The sequence below is a fragment of the Conger conger genome, chromosome 3 (assembly GCF_963514075.1).
Source record: "Conger conger chromosome 3, fConCon1.1, whole genome shotgun sequence".
In the NCBI taxonomy this organism is placed as follows: Eukaryota; Metazoa; Chordata; class Actinopteri; order Anguilliformes; family Congridae; genus Conger; species Conger conger.
The window spans coordinates 22,422,958-22,445,417 of record NC_083762.1 but is presented as its reverse complement, the minus strand read 5'-3'; the positions used below and the strand labels follow the sequence as shown (position 1 = coordinate 22,445,417).

At 40.8% G+C, this 22,460-nt stretch overlaps 1 protein-coding gene across 1 annotated transcript; it reads left to right on the top strand.

The window, feature by feature from the left end:
* The first annotated feature begins 7,883 nt into the window (after positions 1 to 7,883).
* Positions 7,884 to 14,074, top strand: LOC133123438 (terminal nucleotidyltransferase 5C-like). The gene is made up of 2 exons (XM_061233903.1): positions 7,884 to 8,505; positions 10,567 to 14,074. Exons 1-2 carry the CDS (start codon positions 7,884 to 7,886, stop codon positions 11,130 to 11,132), a joined length of 1,188 nt encoding a protein of 395 aa, XP_061089887.1. The 3' UTR covers positions 11,133 to 14,074.
* The last annotated feature ends 8,386 nt before the right edge of the window (positions 14,075 to 22,460 follow it).

Genomic DNA, 22,460 nt, shown 5'->3' with positions numbered 1-22,460 from the left:
AGAGAGGGGTGGGGGGGATGAGGGCATGGGAGACGAAATCCCGCAGCATTTGCAACATTTCCGACCCAAAGTTCATTTTCTACACAGAGAGAGATCCCAGGCATTCTCTTTGTAACAGTGATGGCGAACCGTGACGCACAAACAGTGGCGTATACAACTAAAGCTCATGTTTGTGTTTGGCATATATCCCTAGCGCCACGTGCAAACATGCAGACAGGATAGGCTGCGATTTTAGCACATCTACCCCTTGGCACCAATGTGGCAGTTGGCTGGATCTTGCGCATAATAAATGTGTGAATTAATTATTTTTCTTTCAGTTTTTCAAGGCCTTATATCATTTCAACTCCATCGCTTAGGACCACTAAACTGCTCTGGGGCTCTGTCTTTCGCATTATGCATCCTATTTGCCGTGCTGTCTGCTACACTTTGATTAGTATCGACTTTATCTCCACACGTGGTTGTGATAGAATATGATGGCCATCCACATTGGTACAAAACTCTATTAGATATGAGTTAGAATATGATTATATTTATAAGTTAGGCTATGCCAAGTATAGGATATGGCAAAAAACAAACAAACTAACAAGAACAACATTATGCACCTTGCACTGCAATTGTAGAACTAGAAAAACAGCTTTACTCGATGGGAATAAAGCAGAATTGAAGAGAACTGACTTTAAACCTCGATCACTAAACAAATGAGAGCAATAAAGATAGTGAAAAAAAAAAAACTTGCAAAACTGCCATGGCTTGTAAATGGGCAACATAATAAAGGTGAACATTGCTTTTAGAGAGGGCCCTTGGCGGTGTGTCGGCAACACTGCCAGCTCTGGAAGCTATTACTTGCATTTATCATTACATTGAATTATTTACTTGCTTAGCAGACAAGCTTATCCAGACCCACTCTACTTACACTACTGTACATCACACCCATTAATATGGCTGGATGTTTACCTGGAACCTTCTGTTAACCAGTTCCTTAATCACTCTACCGCACCACTGCCCACAGTTCAGCCTCGCATCATTTTCCTGGCCAGCCTGGTAAATTATCATACTCCATAATTGTGAAACAGAAATCCACACCTCATGCGATCCCATTTTGTCTTGTCTGAATGCTGTGGGGAGGGTTGTGTTCAGTTTCCCCAATGCATTTACATACTTGTGAAGTATTTATTATAACCAGGTAGGTGAAATGACAACTGACTTCTCTTTTGCAATGGCAACCTAGGGAATTGGTTTGGGTGGGGATTGGAAGGGGTTGTATTCAATCTGATGGAGGGGGTGATTAGGTGGTCCAATACAGAGAGTTTTTGTGGAAATTTGCCAGGACACTGGGGTTAGCATCCCTCCTCTAGCAAAGTGGCAATTACAATTACAATGAATGTCTGGGATTGGTGAGGGTGGAGTGGGGTTGTTTGGGGGACAGGAGAAATACATGATTGGTTTATTTTTCAAGTTAATGAACGGTGACAGGAAACTGATCCTGGGAAACACACAGGTAGACATATTGATGAGCTGATTTTATATCAATGGTATGCTCTATTAAAAATGAGTACTTGCTTAAAAACTCTTAATTAAGTCAGTCACACTTCAGTGCAAATACCCTATGTAGTCTTGTACACAGACAATGTCCTTTTTATTGCTATTATTATTTATGAGTAGGATAATTAATAAGTTTTTAAGCAAATTCCTACTAAAATTCATCGATCATTGTTTGAAGACTTTCTCTGAGAGAATGTTTTCTTTTTTTCATTTGTATCGATTATGAAATTGATATTTGTGATACAGTTATGATCAGTAGTCTACCACCATGGCCTATTACCCAAATGACTGTTTTCCAGTGACTGTGGCATAACAGTCGTAGGCATAAATGGACTCAGTGGATTAGTCACCTACTTATAAGTAAAGAGAGAGGTGTGGCCAGGACAATAGATATGCATTAGATACTGAAATATTCTCAGCGCACAGTGCTCTCCGATGGAGTCTGTTCCTCAAAAACCGAGTCCTAGTAATTCAGTATTCCTATATTCAGCTATGCCCCCCAATACTCATGAAGGGTATAATACACGTATTGGTCGGATGGTAAAACTGTTAACCTTATGTTTATGTTTTGGTCCATAATTTTCAGACCACAAGGCCAAGTGACACTAAAGTTTATACACACATTTGGGTGTCCAGATCAATAACTTTTTTTGGTCTAACCATGTCTACCATCTTGATTTACCACCATTTAACTGCAAAACATTTTGCCATAAGGCTTTTTTATTATTGGCCATATTTGCATCAAAGTTGTAATATAGCTTCAAGAGACTGAGATACACAAAGAGCCTATGTACAACTGAATCGCACAAAGCTTTTGTGAACTAAAAAATGCATTTTCAAAATGTGGCAAACTATATAATTCCTATAGAATTCCTTGGCAGTTAGTGCAATCATTGTGAAACACGATAGATATATTAACATAAGTGAAGTGGCTTAACTTATGAAGTGACATTTGAATTAATATGGTCAAATATGGTCATCACTGTTTTCTTTTTTTTTTTATTTTTATTTTTTTTAAGTTCAACCAACAACCATGACGCAATACCAAGACCATGACCAAGACCATGACTGGTCAAAAGGTGGTCCTATAATCACCTTTCAAACTCAAAATTGAAAAAGAAAAAAAAAGAAGAAAAATAAGTAATAAATGGGGATAAAACCATATTACATTGGCCAAGAGAGCTGAATTTAGGACATGTTGGCTGAAGTGACACTAGTCATACACTAGTACCTACCACTGATTCTGACTCACTCTTAACTGCAGGCCTTTGAAAAGTAATGTTTTTGGTTGAAATTGCAAAGACACGAGTGGTCAGCTAACAAAAAGGTATAATTATGATTATTCTTATGGTGCCACACATAAAAATGTAGTTGTCACACTAAATTATGATCCTACAGCCATGTTGCTGATATTTGATTGATTCAAGAACTTGTTGAGGTCAAAGCCAAACACAAAATTATCAATTTCCTGCCAACTGCCTGTTCAATCCTCAGGAAACCTTTGCTTGTTTGTTTGTCCATTTAGTTTGTATTCCCAGCCAGCTTTTGCAATGTGTGCTTGGAACTCTATAATTTCTGCTTTCAGGTATACTTTAATGTTTCAATCATTATTCAGAACTGCTGGAAATACACATTTGAAATATGTATTTTGGGGAAATTGGGAATATTTTGCCATAAGCCCCCAATAAGTTAGTAAATTAATAAATATATAAATAAATCAATACAATTCACAAATGCTCATTTCAAATGAAAATACATTACAACTCAATAAGTCTTAATAACCCTGTCAGTATGGTTTGAGTTGGTGAGTACAACGAGTTCCTATTATCGTCATGGGTGCTGTGTACTCTAGCACTCTCACAGTGTTTAGATCAATGATAAAAATCCAGAAAGTAATTGAAAATGAGCAGAGTATTCACTGGAGTACCATATAAAATGTACAATGAAATAAAGCAGTCAATGGTCAGATAATTGTTCTGTTGGAGGTCTGGCAATTTTATAGGCACATAAGAAAATAAAGGCAGAAACAGAATCCCGGGTAAACCCCAAGATAAAGGATTTCATACTCTAAAAACTGTAGGCGAGCTATAGACAATAAAACCAAAGTAAGGACAGTACACTGCATGCAACACATAAAATAAACAAATAAATAAGCAGGCAGATGATTAAAAACTATTAAGGAAATATGCTCAGAAAAATGTCCCATATCCCCAAACTGATATGAAATTCAGAGGAATTGTGCAGCATTACTTATTGCAGTGACTGACAACACTTTGAATTGTGAAGGAGAGATACTTGACCCTTCTAATCCCGGTGTAGCCACAATAAGATCCGCACAGGGGAGGATTGTCTAATAAACTGTACGTTACATTACATTTCATTACATTACATGATTGGCATTTGGCAGACGCTCTTATCCAGAGCGACGTACAGTTGATTAGACTAAGCAGGAGACAATCCTCCCCTGGAGCAATGCAGGGTTAAGGGCCTTGCTCAAGGGCCCAACAGCTGTGCGGATCTTATTGTGGCTACACCGGGATTAGAACCACGGACCTTGCATGTCCCAGTCATTTACCTTAACCACTACGCTGGATAAGAGCATCTGCCAAATGCCAATAATATAATGTAACCAATTTGAGTCACTCTTATGTTGGGTATGTGAGGAACCAAATATAGCTACAAATAAAATATGTTTCAACATTTTAATAATGCATTTAACATTTTTATGTATGGCTTGCCCAACATACAGAAACAAGCAGAAAATAGTTTGTTCAATTATTTGTGTTAGGTATTTGATCAGGCGGCACGGATGGTGCAGTGGGTAGCACTGCCGCCTCACAGCAAGGAGGTCCTGGGTTCGAATCCCCGTCGGCCGGGGCCTCTCTGTGCGGAGTTTGCATGTTCTCCCCGTGTCTGCGTGGGTTTCCTCCGGGTACTCCGGTTTCCTCCCACAGTCCAAAGACATGCACGTTAGGCTGATTGGAGAGTCTAAATTGCCTGTAGGTATGAGTGTGTGAGTGAATGGTGTGTGCGCCCTGCGATAGACTGGCGACCTGTCCAGGGTGTATTCCTGCCTTTCGCCCAATGTATGCTGGGATAGGCTCCAGCCCCCCTGCGACCCTGATCAGGATAAGCGGGTTCAGATAATGGATGGATGGATGGTATTTGATCATCTAGAAAGATTTATAATTCATTATTCGTTAAAAAAATAAGAAATAAATAAATAAAGATAATCACAAACATCAAACTGGTGAGGGTTCAGAAAGTATTACTCTAGGAATACATTTAATTTAAGATGATCAAATGCATTACTTGAGAATACATTGAAAAACAAATCTGAGTAAAATAGTTAGTGCATCTGAGGGTTAAAAAATAACAATTACACCATTTTGTGTGTGATTGTGTGTGTTCCTTATGTGAAGAATTATGTTATTATGTTCAGTAATAGATGTGCAGTTGAGAGACATAGTTTAGTTTCTTTCCTTTCCAAAAAGGCTTCTCAGAAGTGCTGTCGCAGTTTTGCTGGGCCTTTCATTCTGCAGATGTTTGTGACAGTTTAGGCCAGAAGCATTACAGAAGCTAGTTTTTGGGCAACTTCATCAGTGCTGCACAATGAGATAATGGGGAGCGTTTTTTTCCATTTGCTCCTTCCTTTACTTGGAGGGAATGAATGCATGCCATAATGGATTTGCCGCCAAGGGAGCTAAGTCCCTAGTCAGAAAACAGACCTTAGTTCTGACTCACTTCTGAGGCAGACATGTCCAACCATTCAGCACCATCCCAAGTGGAAAAAATAGGCAGATGAGCAATATTGTCATGGATACTGCTTCTGTCTGTCCGGTGCATCATATTTTTAACCAGAGTGAATGATTGTGTGAGTTGCACAGATTAGAAGACTCTAATTTTTATTTATGTAGAGAGGATTTTATGGTATTTATCTAATAATTAATATGATGACCCCACCCACATTTCCCTCTCTGTCGCTTCTCTTCCAGTTTATATAAATGTGTGTGCTTGGGTGTGTGTGTCCGTGTGTGTGTGTGTCTCTCTGTGTGTGTGTGTGTGTGTGTGTGTGTGAGTGTTTGAGCGTGTGTATGTGCCCGTGTGTACATGATGTTTTTTACATCAATGACTAGGATGATTAATGCATCAAGCTAGCAATGAGTCATTCATTTTAACCATGTTTGTTCCAGAGCAAGAAGACAATCAATACAAGCTGTTTTGGGATAGTCTGTTTCATTCTTTTTTGAATGGACTTCTAATTCAGTTGAATAATTAAATGCATCATACTATCAGTCTCCTCCTTTGAATCAATCGTGTCTCATTCAGCTCAGTATCAAGCAAAGAAAATGTCAGCAAGACTCTCATATTTGAAATGCAAGACAACATAGGGAATTGACAGTGGGTCCATATGTTTCCCACACCTTAATGGTGTGAACCTCAGACCTTGTTGAATTTGATTACATTTGTTCCATGACAAGGCTATTATCTGGAAAAGACGCCAAGTTTAATGACAAATTATTTTGTACAGCAATACATTCCAAGTAAACGAAAACAAGAAAATGTGCATCACAACTTTCTTTTCCTTTACATTATGGCTAATGGAATGGTAAAGAACCTTATCAGTGCTGGCATATAATCAAATACTTATTTGATTATTATGAACAAAACAGAGAATGTCATGAAGATAGAAAGACCTTTTCTCAAATATCACTGTTGTCAGTCCATTTGAAACAAAACTCTACATGTTTCATGGCTCCCAGAAAAAAATATAATTAGTTTCATGTTCAGCATATGGATATTTTCACCTGCAGTTCCCTCTGGATATTTTCTACCACAATCTCTGGTATCGGGTAAGGTTATGTTTCTGTTTTCTGGAAGGGAAAAACAATAACAGTAGCATATTAGCAATATTGTCAACGAAAATGTGAAGTTCATGACAACTCATAGTCACAGAGTACTGCCCATTAATTCTGTGGGATAATATGTGCTTTTACAGCCCAGCGCCTAAGGGAAGCTGCTGACATCTCTGTAAAGGAAATGCATTTGTTGTGTGCTTTGAAAGTTTGATTAGCTGCAATATTCATTTTCAACTCACCAGAGTGCCTTAACAAACTGTTTTCATTATATTTTAAACCCTCCTCAGCAGCCTGGCAACATTTTTCTCCAAAAAAAAAAAAAAGTCAAAACATTTTCCTCTTAAATATATTGCTTAAGTAATTTAATCATTAAGGATTATTGTGGAATGGGAAACTATATTTATGAAACTGCATCTGAAAAGTGTCCATGATAAAGCTGGCAACCTGGCTCTAACATCACATATCCTGGACGACTTCTTATTTTTGTTCTTCTCTGTGCTCTTAATAAGTGCCACTTTGAATTTGGAGACTCGGATTATAATGGTGACAGAACTTTAACATGGGAAAAAAGAGTATTATTCACACAACCAAGAAAAATTAATTGCAAAAACCCAACGACTAAAGTTACTGTTGAAAGAACATGACTTGCAATCATGATTGTTCAGTGAGCAGAGCATATAACTTTCTTTGTAAATCAGTACATGAACCTTAGATCATATGTACAGTAACATATACTACAGTATTGTGTATGTGTTCTTTCTTTCAATCAGATAGATATTGAAGGTACTTTTAGATATCTATTTTCCTGCATATACTGTATAAGAATAAGATTAGGCAGATGTTTTTTTGGTGGTGTAATGGCACAGAGCCGTTGCTGGGGAAAAGTGGTTCCTGTCTCATGCCACTTATAAAACAAATAATACTGTGTTTATTTGTACAATGGAAAGCTTTTCCGCCCACATTTAAGAGCTACTTAGCAACGATGGGTTTAGTACCCTCCTCCTGCTTACACAGGTAAAGCTAATGAGGGCTAAATGATCACCTCTTATAAGAGCTATATGATATTTCTGGGATAGTAGTTTGGTGGACTTTGTCTATGGTCTTATTCATAAATGTATACGTTTCTGCCGAACTCCCTTGGAACCCAAAAATGGAAAATGGAACCCACAAACTAATAAAACATGTTTAAATCATAAACATTTTGGCCGCAAGTTTGGTTTTGTAATTTCTCTCATGGGGACAACAAAGTGTCAGACATGTTTCAGCCTAAACAATCTTCACGTTTCTCAAAATGCCCTAAAAACACAAAGTTTTAAAAAGGCGAATGATGGCAACTCAAATTATATCATGAATGTCAATTAAATCAGAATACAGATTATGGCAGTTGGATAAGTATATGATTAACAAAATAGTATTTTTTAAAGTTTTTTCACAAAAAAAGCAATGTGTTTGTTTTTCTCTTTGCAGAAAAATCGGGTGAGGATGACAGAACTCAGCACGGACCGCAGGTTTCACAGTCTGACCCGGGAGCAAGTGCAGACCTTGGACCAGGTCCTGACTGAGGTCATTCCTATTCATGGGCGGGGTAACTTTCCGACCCTGGAGGTGAAGCCCAAAGACATCATCCACATGGTGAGAGACAAGCTGATGGAGAAGGGTATCAAGGTACGCGACGTGCGTCTCAATGGTTCTACTGCCAGTCATGTGCTTGTCAAGGAGAATGGCACCAGCTACAAAGATCTGGACATTATATTTGGGGTTGAGCTGCCTAAGCAGGAGGACTTTCAGATAATCAAGGAGGTTGTGCTACACTGCCTCCTGGACTTCTTGCCCAGAGGCGTCAACAAAGACAAGATCACTGCCCTCACTATGAAGGAGGCCTACGTTCAGAAGATGGTCAAGGTCTTCACTGAACATGACCGCTGGAGCCTCATCTCCCTGTCCAACAACAGTGGCAAGAACGTGGAGCTTAAGTTTGTCAACTCCTTGCGGCGGCAGTTTGAGTTCAGTGTGGACTCCTTCCAGATCATCCTGGACCGCATGCTGGAGTCCTACCTGGAGGCTGAGAGGAGACAGGGGTCTCAACATAAGAGGCTGGGGGACGGAGCTTCTGTTCACCAGACCACCAACCAACTACCTGCAGCTCCAGTGGAGCTGCCCCCCACCTCCCTGGAACTGGACAAACCCCAGAGTCCAGATAAGGACCTGGTAAGCAGGACAGATGGTGCATCAAGCCCAGGTGGCAGTTCTTACTGCTTTGAGGATGTAGAGATGAGAGAGGTGGAGACATCACATATGAGTGAAGAGCCAGTCGCACAGATGGCAGATATAGGGAAAGTCACAGAAACAAAACATATGGAGGAAGTCACAAAGACAACAAATATGGAGGAAGTCACAGAGACAAAAGATACAGAGGAAGTCATGGAGATGGAGCAAGTTACAGAAATTAGTGCTCAGCTTCCAGACCCAGAATCCGAGTCACAAGAGGAGGCAGAGTTGGTGGCAAAAAAGACACAGGCAGAGGGGAAAGAGGTGTCTGATACTGAGAAGAATGTAGAGACTTCAGTCCTTAAGGAACTGGTACAAAATGAGGAATCAATAGTAGCAGCAATTTCATTGAACACAGTAGCTCAGGTTCACATGGAAAATTCTACAGACATGGAGTCAACAGACAGTAACTCAGTGCCCCCCATTAAGGAAACAAAAGTTGAAAGACGAGTCACTCTTAAGGTACTGTGTGTATCGCCATGCCAGTCATGTGCACGCCTTTCAGAGGAAACACAGGACACAGAATATCCCTTGCCTCCTCCTGCAAAGAAAACCTACAAAAACTCTCAGATGGTTGTCCTTAAGCATTCTTCTCCAAAACCTCCTAGGAAAATGTCAAAGAAAGTAACAAATGTGGCGTCATCTCCTGGAAAAACAAATTCCCCAGATGAACCATCTGTTGTTAGTCAAATATTAAACCTTGCTAAAGCAACCTCTGTTGAATCAGTTCCAATGGTAGTTGATGTAACAGGCCCTGATACAAATCACTGCAAATCTCCAACTAGCACACCTCAGCATGACGATTGTCAAGTCGAACTGTTAAACGTAGTCAACACAATTAACACTGCTGAACTCCATGACAATATCGCACAATCAAAAGTTGAGGTCACATGCTCACAAAGTCAAACTTGTGAATTTGTCACTCCAAACTTTGAGGTAGCATCCAACAGCAATGAACTTGGGGTCACAAAAGTCAGTGACAAAGGTCAACACAAGGGGATTCCTGCTGTGGAAGTACTCCCTCCTTCTCCCCAGGCACTGGAGCTTGCTGTTGAGATACCAGAGTCTCCAGAGCTGGTACCAAATCTTACTACACTGATACCGGAGCCTGTTGCTGAAGTACCACACAGAGTCACAGATGTTCCAGAACATAAACAAGAATATGCTCCTCAGGCAGCAGATTTAACAAAAAATAGACTAGAATCTACTCCTGAAGTTCGAGAGGTGACGGAACATATACTAGAATCTGCTCCTGAAGTTCGAGAGTTTACGGAAGATATAACAGAATCTGCTCCTCAGGCTCCAAATATTACTGAAAATACTCTAGAATCTGCTTCTCAGGTTCCAGAGTTTACTGAACATATACTAGAACCTGCTCCTGAGATTCCAGAGTTTACAGAACATATACTAGAATCTACTCCTGAAGTTCGAGAATTTACGGAACATATACTAGAATCTGTTCCTGAAGTTCCAGAGTTTACAGAACATATATTAGAACCTGCTCCTGAGGTTCCAGGGTTTACTGTTCAGGTAACAGTAGCTTCTTCGCCAGAAGCAGAGCTATCTGATCATGTATGCAAGTCTACTGTCCAGACTTCCAATGCACTAGAACTTGATACCCAGTCATTGGAGTCAAATGTTGATGTACTAGAACCTGTCCAGGTCCTTGAATCTGATGTACAGGAACCCAAAACTAAGGTTAAGTTACCACAGTCTATTGTCCAGGAACACAAATCCAAAGTCCAGGTACTTGAGTCTGATGTCCAGGGACAGATTTTACTGTCAGAATTCCAAGTAGCAGAGCCTGTGGCCCAGGATGAGAAGCTACAGATGGAATCAACACCATATAATCCAGAGACAGAGGCTACAGTGCCAACAAGGGACCTGACAACCATCACAGTGGTGGCAGAGAGCATGTACGGAGATTTTGAGCAGGCTATGGACCACCTACGGTACCGGCTGATCGCCACACGCAACCCAGAGGAGATTAGAGGAGGGGGGTTGCTCAAGTACAGCAACCTTCTTGTACGGGAGTTCAAGCCAGCCAGCGAGACAGAGATAAAGACGCTGGAGCGCTACATGTGCTCACGGTTCTTCATCGACTTCCCCGACGTCAATGAGCAGCAGCGCAAGATTGAGTCCTACCTGCGCAACCACTTCATTGGCGAGGAGAAAAGCAAGTATGACTACCTGATGACTCTCAGGAGGGTCGTTAATGAGAGCACAGTCTGCCTGATGGGACACGAGCGCAGGCAGACCCTCAACATGATCACTGTCCTGGCCCTCAAGGTGCTGGGTGAACAGAACATAATCCCCAACACCACCAATGTTACCTGCTACTACCAGCCAGCTCCCTATATGGCCGACCACAGCTTCAACAACTATTACATTGCCCATGGGCAGCCTCCACTCTTTTACCAGCCTTACCCTCTGCACATCCACATGCAGACTGGTCTGGTGTAGTACAGGGTGAAAGCAGGAGGCCACTGCGAGGATTAGCAATGCCGATCTGTGACAAAACAGCCACCGTGACCATAATAATTAAACCAATGAGCAAACAAAATAACATCTAATTAATCAGCGTGAGAAAAGAAAATAAAACATCAGTCCAAATACCAAACAAAAGAATCGCTCACATAATGTGCACAAGCGCTGAAGTCATTTGGGGCTGATCATCGGGGCTTTTACTGCCAAAAGGATTAAATGTCACCATCTCAGAATAATGGAAGCAGCGGCTGAAAGTGCCGGTTTATGCCGCACACAAAAGCGAAGCTGTTGATAATTTGGAATCACAATAGAGTTAACAGGTTAAACTAAAAAACAAAGCAGTTCTGCCAATTACTGTCAGCTGTAGGCAGCATGCGCACTTGACCAAGTGGCGGTGAGCCCCAGTAGCCTGCGGACCGAGCCGAAAGCTGAGAGCCGCTATGATAAATGAGGTCTAGAGTGAACTTTCCTCATAGGGTAACTCCAGCAACACTGGGGCAAGACCTTTGGTGTAACAGAAGGTCCACTGAATTTAAAACAATTATTATTTGCATTTAATCACCTCAGATCCTTAGAGAAACTGTAGGGGAATTGGGGGAAAGGAGCTGTGGCAATTTTAATTCATGTTTGCTTTAGTCAGTTGTTCCTTGAAGTGTCAAGTCCAAATGACAGCATTTTTTAAAAGATCAGGTTGTTCCAAATGTCAAGAGACCGTTATTTCTGTCAGGGTTTTTGTTTAAATTCTGCCAGATAATTTAATGTAAAGAAAGCTATAGAAAATATGATGACATACCAATTACTATTCCATCAGACATTTTGTGCAAGGATATACAAAGCAACATCAAACATAGGTCTATTTCAAACAAAGGAAGAGTTGGACCCACACATTGTTGTGCAGTGGCATGTCTGATCTATATCTATCTTGCAGAAGTCCAGGAACATACAAATGAAATAATGAAATCATGACAACAGGTCTTTCTGTGGTAAGGACGTTAATAAAGGAAGTTAGTAAATTGTTGAAATCTGTTGAATAGGATTTGTTAATTTCTTAGGAATTACATATAATTACTGAGAAAATATGTGAAAGAACAAAGAACTTATATTAACAAATTATGTTTTAGTCTTGGGAGAAATGACCCATAAGTAACTTACACACTTGATCTTTTCCATTATCCTGTCTGTGGACACACTGTGCTAGATATGGAAGACTGGCTATTAGGCTGAAACTTGAAGTAAGTAGGCATCTCAGATTGGAGCACCTGGGCCAGGTTCATTTTTAAATCTTCCTAATATATGTCAGTTAATTGTTATATTTAACATGTCTTAAATTAAAGAAGTGATGGTTTTAAATGTAATACTTGTCCAGTATGCCCACTATACATTGGGATGCATCTGCTTGACAGTCATTACCCTTTACAATTTTTTGAAGAAAAATGTTTACTGCCAAATTCTTTTTGCTTTCTTTCTGAAGGACTGTAGGCAGACATGTGATGAACTTGCAAAAAAAATTAATAATTGTGAAAATGAATTTAATGAATTGTGTAGGTGTCTTTTGTGTATCTATGATGCACAGTGTCGGGATTATATAATAACAAGTAATAACCAGCCAGGAATTAATATAACCTATGACGCATTTTTCAGCCTCAAAGGACACCAACTGATGTCAGTAAGAAGAAAGGTCTAAAGAAATATGTACTCCCCATCAGGGATGATAGGAGAAAATAAGGAATGCCCATACTGCCCACCCCTATATAAAAGGATAATACTTTACTTTCACACAACAAGCTGTGCCAAACACACGCACACACATAAGCACACACACACGCATACCTGTCTGCACAAACACACATGCATGCACACACTCACGTTTACACAAACAAACACAATGCTGGAAAAAGAGGGAGACAGATACTTTGTTAAGTGCAATACAGAAAATTATACGAAATGTGTATATCTTATATGTTCGATCCTGCAGTTGTGTTGATTTTTTCAGGGGATTGTCCCGAGTTGCTGCTGTAGAGACTGGTTATAAAAAAAATCTGATTTCCCTTGGTTGTTGTAACACTGTCAGTACTTTGTTATGTGAAGTATTTGCTTTTGACATTATTTTGTAGGCTTATCTTCAAGTCTCTCTGTTCATGTACTGTTTGTTTAGTTCATTGAAGCTATTAGACTGGCCTCATTGCCAGAAGACTGATTGGCGCTGTGCTGTGGGTCCAGGATTTCCTGGGCCTGCGTCTGACATGACCTGTCAGAATGAACACTTTGGAAAGAGAGCTACCACCAGTATCACCCTGTCACAGCAGCTCTCGTCACATATATTATAGCAGGGCTGTCAAATTACACTTCCTGGCTGGCCTTGAGTGTAATTGTTTTACCTCTCAGTTCTGCTGACGTAACTGGGCATTAGTTAATTAGCCGTATACCTATTCATCTGTGCATTTCCCAAAATGCATTGCTGTAGAATGAGTCTTAAGCCACAGAGGCACAGATGTGAAGTATTTTTTACACATTAAAATGAAGAATTTATTAAACTGTTAGCCGAGCGAGCATACCTAAGGCCTTCCAGGAACTGTTTGACACCCTTGAACTGGACTGGAAAAAAGTGAATCTGACCCTGTCTAGGACAGGCAACAGAATTACTGAACACTGCAATCACCCCAAACACAGCCAAAGATGGGGTTTTGCAGGAACACTCACACAAGTGCCTATAAATGATACTACAGCAGCATGTCTGGGAAATATACACAGTTTATCCATGTATTGAATATATGGATATTTACTTGGGGTTACTTGTTTTTCACCTGTGTGTTATATGGTTGCCCTTCATTAGTGCTGCTTGTTTTGATGTTGATTGTGTAATATTTTTTCAGTCTGTGCTTGGTTATGGAAATATTAAAATAAAAAACAACACTCCACTTTTGTAAAATGGGTTTTCTTTGCTCAGACACACTGATAAAATAAATAAATATGTTTTTTCAGCCCCGGAAAAATCCCTGCCAAGATAAGATAAACTAATCTCTGTCCACAATAAAGAGTTTCCATAAATAAATTAATTCTGTAAAGTAAAAAAAAAACGAGTTTACTTGAGATAACACCTATAGTTCCATTCAAACTGTTTGCCCTTTTCTGTAGAAAGCTTCTGAACAAAATCTAATCTACCTTTTGTGATCATGAGAAGACTCATATGTTGAATCTTGGGTATGAATTTCACTGTACTGGAGAGTATCAGAGGAAGGATAGCGTGGACGTAGGTAATGCCTGTATCACTGCTCTTTGCAAAATGATTGCTTGGACACACACGGTCATGGTCGCATTTCCTGCTTGATGTTTAGCTGAAATACGTTGTTTTTCCCAGCAGAGGGAGCTCTTTAGAGACGCTTTAACAGAATGGGAACAGGCCTGAGACAAGCATCGCCTAGCTCGGTTCTTCACTCTCATGCTACACTCTCGGAATGATCAATTTCATTATTTAACAATGATATACATTTTGGAAGTTGCTTCATTTGTCATTGTTATATATTTGCTGTTTCCACTTCCAGTAATCGGAAATTAAGTTATGGACTCAGATCTCTGATCTGCTGCTTTTCCTAATATTTCTTTCAGATTGAGCACATTCTAATATTGTTCCTCCCATAAAGTAGTTATACCTTAATTTTTTTATTTATTTCCCAAATGCAAAACCTTTAGCTATAGTAAATTTAATTTGTCTGATTTCCACTCACTCTGGATTCTGGATTCTGTTAAAATATTTTCTTATAAAGGGGAGCATAATATGAAGCAACTTCAAGTAGTTCATGTTTTTATACCAACCAACCACCAAAAAAATTAATAAAAATAAAAATAAAATACTTAACAGTATTTTAAGTCACATATTTCCTGGACAAAAAAACGTTTTTGTCAGTTTTTGTTTTTACAGTTTCTATTTTATGGGATATTTTATGTAAAAAAAAAAAAGAAATCCTAAAGATCAAGTGTGTAAAAAAATAATCATCATATAAAAAATGTGTCTACGTTCAAAATCTAAATCTGAAATGTCATTTTGTTTGGAGGTTTTTTATTCACTTGTGTAAAGCAAATTCCAAACTTTTATCCGAACCCAAGTTTTTGAATGATGTACAAGACCGTTCATTTTTGGTTAGTCTATTGTTTGGCCTGTGTCTCCACCTGTTTTCATCTCATTTCTCAGCCTCATAATGGCTTGCTTGCCTGGCATTGGCACAACTCTGGTCCAATGTTGACAAAGGCCAATAACAGACTTCAAAGGCAATAAAAAGCCTAGAATCAAGACTACTGTTGATAGAGAAAGCTTTCTTATACATGAAGAAGCAATGAATACATCCGACTAATCAAAAATAGTTGAGAAGCCAACTGTCCAATTACTTTTGGTCACCTAAAATGGAGGGACTATGTATAGAAAGGGCATAAAATTCCTACACAGATGACCCAATATGTATGTAAATATGTTCAGATTAAAGGATTAAGTTGGCATTTAAGCTCACTATCCATTTCTTCATTTCAAATCCAGTGTGCATAAGTGCAGAGCCAAAGGAACAGAAATTGTACCACTGTCCAAATACTTACGGTCTGCACTATAAGTATACTCTTAGAAAGGATGCTCCAATTCTTACACACAAATGTGCCTGTTCTGGGACAGCACATACTGTGGCAGCTTGTCAATAGTGTTTACACAGGAATTGTGTCAAATGGATTAACACAAAAATGCAAAACATGGAATATTAGCACATTACATATTAACAGACTACATAAATTGTATTCCTATAAAGACTGTGTCATCTGGATTGACACATTATAGTGTGTAAATCAGCTCTAACTGTTCCAACACAATATGCGTCAATATCGACTCAGAATTTATAAAAATGGGCAGTGCACATAAACTGTGTCAATTTTTAACACATTCCTTTTGAGGGTGTATATTCCTCAACCAGAGTTCTTGTATTATTCAGCATCTTAGAGGATATGAAATTCCCTTTTGAGTGATAGTGCAGTGTATCACTATGACTCTATCCCTCTATCAACTATCCCTGCTTTTCACACAGGATCAATAGCTCTATTTTTCCCCTACTATTATTTATCAAGGGATCGTGCCACTTTCATGGCTGGGGCCTCAGCTGCTGGGTTTTCAGTTGGATGTTATACAAGTTGATGGTCCTCCACAGGGAGTGTCAGAGAGAATCAAGCTGCCATTGTTAATATTCAGGAAAGAGTATCCACAGAGTTTGCATGGGCACTTGAAAAGGGCAGGGGCAGAACGCTTAAGGTAACGCAGGGAGACAAATGACAGGCGCACAAGTTTCCATTGTGATACATGAGAAAAATGTCAACAGGCACGAGATGATGCCTCTGTTTTCATCTGACAGGAATGTACCTTAAGGACAATTATTCATAGTGGCGTATGCATGTCACTGGTTTTCAGGACTTGCACAAACTCTTCCATTTAGAGGTATACTCTAGGGAAAGGTAGAGGTGAGGACAGTATTGATTTATCAGTGTTCTGGTCCCTCAGTGTTCCTCCCTGTCCTCCCAAAGGTAAGTTGGAGTGAGATAACAAAAGATGCTATAGCACACAAACTTTTTTTAAATCAAAAACTTCATAAACAAACGCAGGGGAATTTTTATTCGGTCAAAGAAATGACAAAAGTCCCGGTGGTTTTCAAAGGATGATTTGAGGTTCTGTTCTTTCTTTTTCTTTGTATGACCTGAGCTGCCTATTGAAATGTGATACTAGGAGAGCAATTCATATGTGTACATTTTGTCCCTAAAACAGGTATTAGTGCAGTGACATGTCAGAAATACACTCAGTGAGCACTTTATTAGGCAGACCCATACATCAGCTTGTTAATGTACATATTTAATCAGCCAATCATGTGACAGCAACTACAGTAAATGCAAAAAAGCATGCAGGCATGGTTATGCGGTTCAGCTGTTGTTCAGACCAAATGTCAGAATAGGGAAGGAACGTGAGCTAAGTGATTTTGCCGTGGAATGATTGTTGGTGCCAGACAGGGTGGTTTGTGTATATCAGAAACTGCTGATCTCCTGTGATTTTCACGCACAACAGTCTCTAGAAGAATGGTGTGAAAAACAAAAAACATCCAGTGAGCAGCAGTTCTGTGGGCAAAAACGCTTTGTTAATGAGAGGGCAGAGGACAAAGACCAGACTGGTCAGAGCTGACAGGAAGGTGACAGTAACGCAAATAACCACATATTACAACTGTGACTTGCAGAAGACCATCTCTGAACACACAAGGCATCAAACCTCTACGTAGATAGGCTACAGCAGCAGAAGGTCAATAAGTTGAAAAAATAAGACTAATGAATACCTAATAAACTGCTCACTGAGTGTATACTGGATTAATGTGTGTCATTTGGTTAACCTTGAGGATGTGTATGACAGCTGGCAGTACAATTTCCCCTCAGGCACAGAATATATTCCACAATCTGAGCGAACAAAGGGCTACTGTGTCTTTTTACACAAAGCAAGCTAGGTTTGTCTGCCGAACACATTTAATTATCTCCATGGGGGTGCATAATTTCAGCTTAAAGCAACAGTTCACTTTTTGTGTCTTCTGGGTATTCTTTCAGTTTTTGTGTATGTTTTGATTGGCCCAGACAGTTTTTTTTTTTTGCTTCAAGTATATTAAAGGTAGTGTATGCAGTGATTTCCTCTAAAAGCTGTACTTATGGATACATTCGCAATTTTAAACATAAATATCAGTTTTATGTCACGCTAGGATACATTCTTTCTTGAGCGGAGTGGTATATGTGCATATTGTATCAAGTCAGTTCTGCACTGCTTGGAATAAAATGTATCATACATTATGACTGTAAGCACGCCAGAAAATACACACAAGAATTCAACTTTTACGACATTCTTTTGAGTGATATTAGTGGAGTTGACTGACATTTACGAAAACATCTGTAAGCCAGTCATAAGTAACATTTGGTCTCATGCGCTGGTCAGCTTGCTGACTTCCCTCTCCTGGAGTATACATTGTTAGCCCCCACCGTTGGCACGCATGCCTGTGGGGGAGAGCTAGAGAAGGATTCTTAGAGGCGCCTTCTTGGGCCCTGGAGGCCCCCCTTTTCTCACATTCCTACAGGATTTGAGTACAGGAGTACTGGAGAGGGGATAAAGATGTTTCATGATAATCCCAGGTCAGAATATAGTGATGTTTGGTGTTATTCTGATTGGTTCAGTGCGACTGGTGTAATGGTCTAGTTTTTGTAACAGTCTACCTTTGATATTACAACCATTCAGGAGCCGAGGGGAAACTGGGCAAAAGCTGTCTCTGTAGAAGCCATGTGTTTTAGCCCCCTGCCTGGTGGGCCTGGCTGTAAATTATAGATGGGTGACTCACTTTTACGGTCAAGAACTAAGGCCTGGATTTCGGAGATAAGGAGAAGAAACCAAACAGTCTGGAATGTCTCCTTTCCTTTCATTCACCCAAATCAGGTTTATCCAAAAGGTATATTACCATGAGAGGCACAAAAACATATTTACAGCATAATGCAGTTATCATGAAAACTCCCAACTACAGCATTCATAGATATGATGGGGCGGCCTGTAGCATGGTGGTTAAGGTCAGGAAGGGCTGCCATGTGTGAGGGGCCTGAGAGCTGGGGTTCCAATGTTGTTTAGACTACCTGTTGGGGAGTTAAGATGTATGAGTGGTCCAAGGCCAGTTGGGTCATGGGAAAAGAATCCTCCCGAACATTGGTGACCTCCCTGTGACCCCATACCTGGTCACTTCCAAGGGGGAAGACTCCGGACAATGCCACAGTGCCCTCATTTGGGCACTGCTGTCATTACACCGGTGACTGCTCTCTTAGATTAAATATTCAGAACTGCTATTAAGATAGTAAATAGACCCGGTAACACCTTGAAAACATTGCCCATGTGATCCTTGTATTATTGCATTAAGTCTTATGTAATGGTAACAGGAATTGCATGTAAAATGGATAATCAGGAGGGAAGTTTCATGATAACTGCAACATAATAAAACATAAGGGTAATCTGTTTGGTATGGATGTGATCTGATAAAATCAAGGAATCGGATGAGATACATTTCATACCAAATGGAATTTAATAAACTATAGTTTCAGTATCCCAAGGGAAAACCTACACGTCCTCTCCTGGTAATCATCTCATTTTCCCTACTCAACAACCCCCAACGGTGGGGGTCTAAATTCCAGATTTGACCACCCCTCCAGGTTGATTTATGGCACTGCCGCCTGGTTCCAAACGTATGATTTGGCATAAAAGCAAGGGAGACAGACCAATCTGGGAAGATCGTATTCGACTTCCCACACAACATGTCTTGTGTATGTATGTATGTATGTATGTATGTATGTGTAGCAGTGGAAGATCGTATTCGACTTCCCACACAGCATATTGCACGTGCATGTAAGTATCAGGAAGATCGTATTCGACTTTCCATACGGCATATTCTATACTCTGTGTTTGTGTGTAGTCCAAGCAGGCTAGGTATGATTATTTACTCTATTTCTATTCTTAATTTGTGTATTTTATACTTGATTGTGATATTCTAAAGCTAATAACCTACCTGTCTGCGAATAAACTATTTTGTTTGGAACTTGCATGACTCTAATTCATCTTGTACCTTTTCAGCCTAAGTTACAACTGAAATACTCAGGGGGAAATGGTGGCCAAAGACCGACCGATCGGCGGGGCGGTACACCTGTGGTAGTTCTAAGCTGTGCGGCCAGCAATTTCTGTCCCTTAAGGGTCGGGGGACGCACGGCTCTTGTAATCTGGTGCGAAGGAAACCCATGGGCGTTACGGCTGGTTCCTGCCAAATTAGCTCTAAGGAGCCCAGTTAATGCTACGCCGACCTGGGCTCGCAACTATCATGGCAGGTTTGCATGTATTGTGTTGACTGGACCCTCAGCCTCTGAGTTCTCCACCGAACTGAGATTTCAGCAGTAATGCTAATCCCGGGAGCATCTATTGAGTAATGGTGGCGCAGGTACAAGTCGAATGTAATCACTCCCGAGGTCCGCGTAAGTTGCAAACCCAAATTTCTAAATTATATTTTAAATGGAGTCAGATAAACGAGTAAAACTATAGTAACCACTAAGCGTACAATACGGCCCCGTTTGAGAACGGAGAATATTAAGAATTGTACTGATCCGTTTCTGGCCAGCTATAAGCGGGATATGGGGCAGGTCAATCCATATCCGACCCATGGCAACGGACCCAGTATATTCTTAAACATAATTGTGCTCTGTTCTTGTACGGAGGATAATAATTAACCCAACTAATGTTCTCCCAGCAACGCCAGAAGGACAAGCACGCAAAACCCCCTTCGGCCCCCGCTAAATTCCGTCATTGGGTTAGCTGTGGGTTTTACACATCACTGCTAAATGTAAATAATTGCAGTAGTGTTTTTTTTGTGTAAACACCATTGCTTACCCCTGTAGCCACACTACTGAAAACTCAGGCAGAAAATATCTTCAAACAGATGAAATGGCGCAGGTTGACAGGTGTGGTGTTTCCTGAAACAGGATGGTAGAGTGCAATATTGCAATGTTTCAGCGCTGAGTCATAGCATATGTGCCAAGTGAACTAATCCAATTACACTTTCCTTTACCCAGCCAGTTGTATTGATTACGGCCTTCCTTGTCATTTTCCTTTTTTAAATTATTTCTTTCTCATTAATTTGAAACGGAATGACAGGGTCCACAGAAAAACCTAGAGCCACTTTGAATCTGCCAAACGACATGCCACTGAAAACATTTTTATCACATTTCAACGTTCACTTATGACAAGTCTCATATTTCCACAAAAGCGATAAAGCCGAATTGAGCGAGTGCGGTGGCATCGTTCCAATTCCACTCGATTCATCCTCGCGGCTCAGGTTGACGATGATTAAAGGACAACAGAAAATTACTTTATTAAAAAAACGAAACACAGATAATATTTCATGCTTTAAATGAAGCCGAGCAATTGTAATTGTCTCTGTTGGGTTCGGTTACACATAAAGAGCACTTAGAGAAGAAGAAAATAAATATCTTCATTTGTTTGTGCTCAGCTGAAAGGCTCAGTGAGTCACTGCACGACTGACACGGCGTCAGTCAGCGACGGCTTTCAGCACCGTCACTCCCCCAGCTCTCCCACCCTGCGTGACTTCAGCCACTGGCGTAATAAAGCGCAGATTATTATTGATTTCAATAACAGCAAATAAGATTACAGCCTAGCGAGTTACTTTGTAACCATTCAATCCATTTCAGAGCTGACAGAGAGCCAGCCCAATCATAAATCCCAAGAGGGATTACCACCAACCCACCCACCTACCCCCCCCCCAACAACACCGCCATACATACACCTCACCCGCCCCTCCCCCCATCTTCTCCGTGGCCACAGTGCTGTTTGTGTGTTGCTCGGTGTGAAGTACAGACTGGGAGAGCTGTAGTCAGGGAGGGGAGAGGGTGAAGGGGCCTTTGTCTCTGGGGTCCACAGGTTCTCAGCTCTCCAGCGCATGACTCGAGTGACTACACACAACAACGCATGTGCGCACGTTCAGAGCTGCATGTCAATAACCCCGTCTCGTTTTAGCCCACCCAGAGTTCCCCAGCATCGCCTGCAGCCACACAGGGGAATGTAAATGGTAAATGGTTGGCATTTATACAGCGCCTTTATCCAAAGCGCTGTACAGTTGATGCTTCTCATTTATCCACTCATACACACACTCACACACCAACGGCGATCGGCTGCCATGCAAGGCACCAACCAGCTTGTCAGGAGCATTTGGGGGTTAGGTGTCTTGCTCAGGGACACTTCGACACACCCAGGGTGAGTTCGAACTGGCAGCCCTCCGACTGCCAGACGACTGCTCATACCGCCCGACCAATGTCGCCCAATGTGTGGCACAGTAGAGCAGTAAACGATCAGGAAGAATTTCTGCTAGCTCATTGGTCACAGACATGCCAGCGACAACGCAACTGATCTCATCAGTGTTTTTGAAACATTGTCTTTTTTTAGGACTTTTTTCTCCCCCCATCTATCCTGCCCATCTTGCCTTTCCTATCACTCCTATTGGCCCTCTCTCTCTCATTCGCTGCACACGCATCTCTTTGCGTCTGTCCTCGCTTCTTTCTTGAACAGGGCTCGTTTTGGAATGGCCCCCTCGCACTCGCCGCCACCTTTTCCCTGGAGGTAGAGAGAGGCTCTCCGAGCACTGCTTCCTGCCCTTCAAAGGCTCCCCCATTTCAGTGTTTACTCCCCTGCCCACGCGCAGGCTGGCTGATTTCACACAGGTC